This window comes from Ostrea edulis, chromosome 1 (assembly GCF_947568905.1).
Source record: "Ostrea edulis chromosome 1, xbOstEdul1.1, whole genome shotgun sequence".
In the NCBI taxonomy this organism is placed as follows: Eukaryota; Metazoa; Mollusca; class Bivalvia; order Ostreida; family Ostreidae; genus Ostrea; species Ostrea edulis.
In genome coordinates, this window is record NC_079164.1 from 57030804 (window position 1) to 57040356 (window position 9553).

At 35.6% G+C, this 9553-nt stretch overlaps 1 protein-coding gene across 1 annotated transcript in view; it reads left to right on the top strand.

Moving 5' to 3' along the window:
* Window positions 1–1158: 1158 nt before the first annotated feature.
* Window positions 1159–9553, top strand: part of LOC125664682 (TP53-regulated inhibitor of apoptosis 1-like) — a 36412-nt gene continuing 28017 nt past the window's right edge. Inside the window, exon 1 of the mRNA XM_048897542.2 lies at window positions 1159–1574. Coding sequence (XP_048753499.1) covers window positions 1431–1574 — 144 coding nt within the window. The 5' untranslated portion in view covers window positions 1159–1430. The remainder of the gene's footprint in view (window positions 1575–9553) is intronic.

Sequence of the window (9553 nt, forward strand, 5' to 3'; positions counted from 1 at the left end):
ACCGGTAAACGGTAGATGTCGTAATTTTTCTCACTGTAGCATGGTTTTCTGCATGCATTCTGCACAATTTACATGAGTTTGGGCAAATGCGATTACTTTTAACTTTTCTTTCACAGTAAACGACCGACTGAAAATAAGCAATTGAAATAGGCCGACTATTGTCTGGCGTTCTCTGTTGAGTATAAAGATTGAACCAAAATTCTTATCGTAGTCGTAATCTATGTGAAATAAAATATCCGGAAAGTTATGGTTTAAAATAAATATTACAACTCTAAGTTGAATAGGCTTTTGCCTATTTTAGACGACCAGACAAAATCAATTAATTACTATATCACATGCAGTTTCATAATTTCCACAACGTTGAAGAACTGACGTCGGGATATCGTCGTTTTCCCACATCAGACTGACCACAACCAATTATCAACGTCATAACGACGTCAATAGCCGACATTGATTAGACGTAGCAATTTGACGTCCATCCGACGTTGGAATTTAGTCATCTGACGTCGCGACCTAAATTCAACCAAAATCCGACGTCTATTTGACGTCACGTGTTTGCTGGGTATTATATGGTAATTAAACTAATTTGCTATGTAAAGGTTTTCACTTTCATCCGAAGTGGAAAATTGGTTATAAATGACCACTTTTGAGTAGGCGACATTTCAAGTTGAAGAATTTATATATATTATTTTTTTTTATTGTGTGGATCAATTTGGACGTAAGGATTGTTCCCGAAAAGAATGAAGTTGTTCTGTTCGTCGGTTTTGATATTATCTATAAATCATCGATCACAAACAAGGACTATCGGGAGTCGGGAGTCGGCAGTATACTATATAGGCCGACATGTATATTTTGGAATCATTAAAACTATGAAAAAGTTAAAGTATCTTTATAAAATCTATGTATTGAATGAAAAGTGTCCGTTTTCGGTTTTTGTATTTACAACACAGTACTAGATTTACCGCTTTTGAGTAGGTGACATTTCAAGTTTAAGAATTTATACTTATTATTTTTAGTTTTTTTTTTAATTGTGTGAATCAATTTGGACATAAAGATTGTTCCCGAGAAGTATGAAGTAATTCTGTTCACCGGTTTTAATATTATCTATAAAACATCGCAATCCGGGACCATCGGGAGTCGAGAGTCGGGAGTCGGCAGTACTAGATTTACCGCCCACCACATTTACACCCACCCCATTTATAAAACGTACTAGATTTACCGCTTTTTGGCAGGTGAAAACTCAGGTTTGGTACGTTTGTAGAAGAATTCTCAGAAAAAGTTTATATCTTTTATGTACCTAGATTACAAACAATAACCTCTGCAAATTGTGTGTTATTACATGCAGCATTAAGAGAGAAATCTCGAAAAAAAAATCGCTATCCGGGGCTTTCGGCCTTACTACATTTACCGTTGACATCAAAACAGACAAGATGAACAGTATCAGCGCTGAATGCCAAGAACTCAAAGAAAAGTATGATGCATGTTTCAACAAATGGTTCTCGGAAAAATTCCTCAAAGGGTACACAAAAGACGAATGTGCTCCGTTGTTTGAAGTTTACCAAGATTGTGTAAAGGTAACTTTAATGGGTTGATTGATTCACAGGGGCTCGTCACGAATTGACCCTCTCTATTCTATATTTACACGTAAATATAGAACAGACGATGTCAAATTTTAATAAGACAAAATTTAATAAGACAAATATTTCGTGACGAGCCCCTGTGGTTGACCCAGTGTTTCCCAAGGTCTTCTGGTACTTACTGGACATTTGGTCCAGTAATGGTTGAGATGTATTACTGGACCAAATCACATTTTACCAGACCATGTAAATTAATCTCCTATTGTGGCCCCATCCTACCCTTGGGGGCCATGGTTTTGACAAACTTGAATTTACACTATATCAGGAAGCTTAAAATTTCATGTAAATTTAAACTTTCTGGCCCAGTGGTTCTTGAGAAGAAGATTTTTAAAGATGTTCCCTATATATTCCCATGTAAACCTTTCATCCCCTATTGTCGCCCTACCCTACCCCCAGGGGCCATGATTTTAACAAAATGTCAGGAAGCTTTCATGTAAATTTTAACTTTCTGGCCCAGAATGGCATCGGCGTCGTACTTTATTGGCCCAAGCATTTCACTTCAGATTCATCAGTGGAGTAAACTTTTCCAACCCGTGTTCAACACCAGTGTTATGAAATACACGTTTTTTTATAGACTCGAGCAATTCGCGTAACTCTAATGCAAATTGTTCAATCAAACATGCCCATGTTGTTCAAGTATTTTCTTGATCAGAGTATAGTTTAAACGCTTTATTTACCTGTTATTTATTACTTAATTCAAACGCTTCAAAGACGCCTAGTTTCACGGGATATTGCTCAATTGTATTATCACCCTCTCGGGGGAATTGAAGATGATTGCAAGTTTGATAAATATTTGAGTTAAACGTAAACACGTTTTCTGTTTTCAATAACTAAAGAACAGAATAAATTTTGGGACATGCCGCTAAAAATTGAACATTTATCTAATCATGTAATGTATTTCATTGGGAAAAAAAAATATCGGACACTTGTTCCGGCCAACAACTGATATTAATCGGACCAAAACAAAAATTACCGGACATTTGCCAATGTCCGACGGACCTTCGGAATCACTGTTGACCTCGCTTCTCTCGTGTACAACAGGGGTGAATTCGATTAAAGCAACTCTTGTGACACTAGAGTTGAATTTACGCATGCTCAGTTAATGAACTCCATATATGAAAATAAAACATCTTGTGTTGTGCGGTGTTTGTTTACAACATGGAGGGTAGGAACGCAAGAAAAGCGAACTCTGATGGGGAAATGTAATATAACAAAATCATTGTTGTATTAACATAGACAATTGTTTTATATCTTCTAATTATCATTTACTCATTTAGAATTGCATTTTGTAAAACGTCAATTACGAAAAAAAAATAAAAAAAAATTTATTATTATCTGGTAAATTCAGCATTTCGACAGACAGTCTGTGCATTCGCAAATGTGATTTAAAGTTTCCTTTTAGTATCCAGTTCAATTTTAAGTGTCAGAATTATGTTTCATATCGTGTTTTTATCGATGCGTTACATTTCTGGTACGAAATATAGACAAAACTAATCTTCACACTACGTTTCTTCCTAACACGCCGCCATATTGGAACACTTGTTACTCCAGGTAAAATGGGGAGTATACTCGAGTAACATGAGTTCAACACTACTGTCGATAATTCGACATTTTATTTACAACTCTAGTTACCCAAGTAACTCAGGTTGCTTAATCGAATTCACCCCAGGTAAGCGCCAATTTTTGACAGCCAGGATTTGGGCTGTATCGTTGTCTCACACGTATAACGAGAGTTCCTTTCAAAACAACAACGACGCTAACTTAATGTCACAGTCGACTACACTACATTACGAATATACTGTGAAGTAGGCCTATGAAGCGCGAAACTTCGTAACGTAGCGCAGTAGACTTTGACGTCATAACTAGACTACAACGACTCCAATTGGATCACGCGCTTGTCTTTTTCCGTAACCGGTAAGAAGATTCGGACGTGGATCGGCGGAAGAATTGCATCAAATCGATGCATTTCTTTGCCGGAAGCACGCCTGTGGATGAAGTTAGAAGGCCAGAAGCGAATCCCTGTATAATGTGTTATTTATATTTTCACCACATAATCAGTTTTGGTATCATTAACGTCTTATTCACCAGTCAATGATATTAAGAATTGCAAACCACAAGCCATTTGGGCAACCATTTTCAAGAAATCCACATGCCCGAACTCAATTTCACCGAAAAAAAAAAAAGAATAATGAAAGTCGTTGAAAATGAAAGTAAATTATACGCATGCGAAATCTGAATAATTTTCATGACAAATCCGGAACAGACTGAGTGAAGATGTGTAATTAATGGGATGAATGACTTTGTTTGGGGCGAGTTATTCTAATTCTATGACTTGAGCATGCGCGTAATATTTATTTACTTCTGATTGTCAAATTAAAACTCCGACAGGTAATTTTTTTTTACAAGCCAGTCGGACTTGTTGCCAAAAGGATTTTACAAATCCGACAGGAAAATCACTGGCCGCGGGAGTTCGGACTACTACTAATTTCGCAGACTGTTATTCACTCTAATACATAAACATATAAGCGGAAATTGATAGTATTAGAATACCTTAGATATGTATGATATCTTAGATGCATTTGAAAGCTCGTGTTTCATATTGTAACGTACGACTGTGACATCATAGTTGCAGTTGTGTGCACATGGCAACATACTGTGATGGCGTCGAACCACATACGAGGTTCATTTGCGGTTACGGAAATAGCCGAGTAGTTATGATTGCAACGACTCTACCATTCGGAATCTCGCTAGTGAGACATAAAAATCAACTGACCAATGAAACCGGCTCATTTATACTAACCAAAGTACCGCTTAACAATTGTTTGTGTGTAGCACCAATCAGCGGGGAACCAGTTTAGTCTAGGATTCGGCCCAAACCGGCCAAAGACACTTCGGTCCAGACGTTTAGGCCCAAAATTATCACATTTGGCTCAAGACATTTCGGCAATATTATTTTTTTTCTCCGAGATGCTTTGGCCCATTTTGTTTAGGCTTTATATATCATTATCACACATAATACATTTTAAAGGACACATTCTCATGCTTTCAAAGTATGCAAAATTATTTGCATTTTGTCTTCCTTATGCTTATAGTAATTAATTCTAATAGTTGGTTCGCCGACATATTGCGATAATTAACCATAATACGGACTTACGGACGATTTCTAAAAGTCTAGTTAATTAGTTGGCCATTTTTGCAGGACGTCCAGTCCAAAGACTATTTCAACCTACGTAGCCACTTAGGCCACTGATAAAATGTGTTGTGTTTCCGCTAACCTGACCGACCCTAAATTATAGCCCCGACCCTAGAATTTTTTTTCAATATTTTAAAAAAAAAATCGTCATTTTCCCGGAAAAAATATATTCCCGGTTCTTGGTTTTCGTTTTAGTTAGACATTGAGATGAAGTCATTCAAACACTTTAATGATATACAAAATTGCATGGTATTGTGTCAAGCGTTTAAACAACATTGATAATGTTTCTAACTAACAGCATGGATGATGGTTGACCAGTGGCTAGTACCTCCATGCGTGCTCACGCAACGGTGATTTAACAATTGAAGTTAACAGATGGTCGAGAGACTCTGCCAAGTGTCATGTTTTCATAGAAGACTTTCTTTTGTTAAAATTGCCAACTCCTATGTTGTTATTAGACGGTGGCTATTTATAGCCATGCACTGTCTTATACTATCGTTTCAGCGGGCATTACTGTGTATACACGGGGACCCTAGTTTTATATGGAGGTCATGATGCAGAGTGACATACATGAATGTCCAGTCTGTCAAATGTGTATGCACATCATTGGTTTCTGCTGCAGTTCTAACTGAAAACACTATGAAAAAGGCCGCAAATAAAGCAGTGAGCGCATCCGAGTTGTTGAGGCCAAAATAAAAAATATGTTTGTTTCCGGTCGCCCGACCGACCCTAAATATATCCACCGACCCTAATTTTTTTTTTCAATTTATCGATGTACGAACTATTACCCGAAATCATTTTGGTACGAGTTAACAATACCGACGACAACAATGGCGGCACATCTTTTAGAAGCTGCTTCGGTGTCGGCAATAAGGTTACATAAATGCCAGCATCAGAACCCCATAAATATTATGACAACTGTCTTGCACAAATCGATATTAAGCGACCTATTCAAGGCACATCACCCACAGAACCGAAAGGTGGGCAGTGTTCGTGCGGACGTGAAGTGAGGGCTAGCACCAAACGAGACCCCGTTTGTAGTTGAACGTTTTTATTTTTTATCTCACACTTGATCCAGTCGCAGTTCCTGCGACATATGAAGAAAAATCACTCTTTTCAACCCAAAGCACCCGTGCACTGATAACTTGTATAAAATATTCAAAGCCACGAGTCATTCAGAAACGAAATTAACTTAACACCTAAACTATCCTTCATACAATGTTTATATATTACTTGTAGTATGTCAACGCACGTAAGTAATTATAAAGAATGATTCGGTGGAAGGATAGGACTTCCACAAGAATATACGTGTACAAAATCATTCAAACCAAGTGCAAGGGTAGTCTTTAGCCTAATAAACATTGTATGAAGTATATACAATGCAATGCTTTTTGTCAAATGTATTGTGTATGTGGTTGAATCGGTCCTACTAAACAGAGTACTTTAGAGTACGCTGGTAAAATTTCATGAGTTAATGCAATCTAACTGCTGTTCGTAGGTGTTCTTACTTTAGTTTAACCTAATAAATATATATCTGGATTATATTATGTTTGTTTTCATTATTTTAGGAATTATTTTGAATTACAGTTTACTGTTTGATCCCGATCAAATCTAACTACATATTTACATAAAGTACCGGCGCATTACATTTAATTTTCCATGATTATGCCTTTATCTTATTTTTAAAGTATTAAGTCTTTTTTAGTCAACTGAACAGTGAATTCCATGAAAATAAATCATTCAGTGGTATTTACATTTACATAAAAATGATATGATTACATCTATGAAGATGAATTCTTTGATGATTGTCGCTGTTGTTTTAAATCAATACTGGATGTGGGTTTTTTTAAAGGCCAGCAATTATTCAATTGATTTGAATCAATAATTGGCCAGTGGACAAAGAAACAAAATATAAAATAAAATGATGAATTGAAAAGGGAGGTTTAAAAAGGCATTAAAACCCCCTAAAAGAGGGGGGACAAGAAAATCAAAGATCATGAATTCCGAATAACTATCAATCATACGTAAAATTAATTACTAATGTAGGCCTAATATGTCAGTCACATTGCTCCAAACAAAATAGTAATAATCGGGATCATGATGCCATAAATCTTCAATAAATTGAATGATGTTTTCTGGTCAAAATATCGCTAAAAAACAAATACTTTTGATAAATTTTGCAATATTATTTTATAATCATGTTTATTTAAGTGGTATACATACAATTAAACGATTAAATTGCATTCAATTATGAAACTAACATACTCTAGCGTACTGTGTTTAGTAGTACATGTATACCCATGGTTGAATATTGTGTTTTGGGTAGAAGTAGCCGACACATTGAAATGAAAATGTTTATGAATAAATACATGTAGGAAAGTGTGCACAACTATTTAGCATAATCTGTACCACCTTTAAAAATTTGTATGGTTTCTGCTCCATTTATGATGTCTGACAATTTTAATATACTGAGACATTTATTGTAAATGATCACATACTGGGCATTTTTTTCAATTTTATCTATTAAACACATTGTATAACAACTTTAACTATCAAATTTTCATTGAAGGCACATATTTATTTAGAAAAAAAAATATTTTAAAAAAATAAAATAAAAAACCTACCTACCGACCCTTTTTTAAAATCGGAGGCGACCTGAAACAAACATATTATTTTTTTTGGCCTGATGGCTGGTGAGAGCTGAGAAGAAAAAAAGATGTGCAGATTGTGTTTAAAATAAAAATTTATGTCTGGTAAAAAGTTTTAGCTGGAAGAGAGTTGGATCCCATTAGGATAAGTGGGATCTGCCCAAACTGTCTTCCTACCCTTGTTCCATTTAGATTGTGAAAATACATTCAGAAATGTATTAATAAACTTAAAATATGTTAATGATGTTGATATTTTGGTGATGATTTAATTTATTTTTTCAAAACCATCACATTATTTTCCTGTCAAACATATCCAATAGAAGTATTCCTATGACAACCAATCTAAATGTAGAAACAATATATCTGGTACCTGTAGAGCATAGTGGCATAGAGGAGTTAACTTTTGTGTTTTATGCTAGATATGTTTCATTGAAAAATATAGTTTCTTATAAAACATCTGGAAATAATCCTCAGCCAATAACGGGTGAAATGTTATGATTGAAAGTTTACTTGCAATGCAATTTAAGCAAAATTTTATTTTGAAAGTATAAAATTCAATAGAACATTTAACTTGTGCAGTAATCAGGGCTATCCGGACCGTGGATATTGGCCTGGATAGCTCAGTGGTTAGAGCACCTGACTAGAAATGCAGGGGTCCAGCCAAAGATTTTCTCCTTCCCATACTACATTTGGTGCCGTTGACCACCCCAGGTGGTGCAGGTTGGCCTGTCAGGGGTGAAAAGAACCTGGGTTGATATTGAAAGACAATTATAAAATTATAATTGATCTTAAGGAGGGAGGAATGTAGTAATTAGGGCTATACGGACTGGATATCGGCCTGGATAACTCAGTGGTTAGAGCACCTGCCTAGTAATGCAGGTGTTCGATTCCCGGTCCAGCCAAAGATTTTCTCCTCCTTCCTATACTACACTTGTTAGAGTTTACAATGTTTTTGCATACTTTGAAAAAATAAAATTTTAAAAAAAATAAAATTTATTTCCTACCTACCTACCCTATTTTTTTCTGGAACGTTAGCAGAAACTCAACAATTTTTATCGTTGGGCTTATAGCTACCTAGGTAATAAACCTACTCCAGGTAGCTATTTTTACCTACTTTTTCCTTTACTTGCATTTTGTGGCCAAACGCAGGAATGGCGCAATATGGTGTGTACCAAATTTCTTGATTCACAAGAAATTTCTTGAATGCCACAAAAATATTAGACAAAAAATGATTACTTTCTAACCTTTCAAATTATTTGTATTAATTTTAAATTTTTACCTACATGCAGTGATTGGGCAGGGATCGACATTAACGGTTGTCCGATTGGCCAAGGCAAGTGAAAACCCAGTTCGGACAAGTGAAACTCAATACACACTTGCCCGATGGGCCAGTGATATTTTTAGTAGAAAATGTGATTATTATAATAATTGTGTTAAGCTTGATGAATATAAAATATTAGAAAGTAAAACTCAACTTCATATAGAGTTGTTTTCTTTAACGAACAGTCAGATTATAGCGAAGGCCCATTCTAGTAGATCGTACTGTATCACCAATTGACAGAGAGAGATAATTAAGATAATTAGAATTACTGGTTGACGGGCTTATTAGAGTCTAAAATATTTCGGACAACTAAGTTTCTCATTCGGACAAGTAAAACTTTGAGTTTACTTGCCCGAAGGGCAAGTGAGATGAAAAGTTAATGTCTATCCCTGTTGGGGTAAGCAAATTGCTAAATGTGACAATGGGACGTTACCAGCTAGTGTCAATGTGACATTTCTAAAATGAATGTGCCACATTGAAATTTTTATGCGACATTTAAAATGGCATGTCTGAGAGACCAGTAAATCATAATCTAAACACTACTGATAGACGGTATTACTCTTCTGTGTCATCTTCGTGTTCAATGGCTTTGTCTACTGGTAGAGTGGTTTGTCATTCTGGCGAAATTTAATGAAAGTTTGTCCTTTGTTGGGCTTAGGGAATTTTTTATCAGTGGCATTTTCAGTCTGTGCGCACTAAAATTATGATTTAACAGTATTACCAATCAAATAACTTTTTACTGTTTGACTAGATA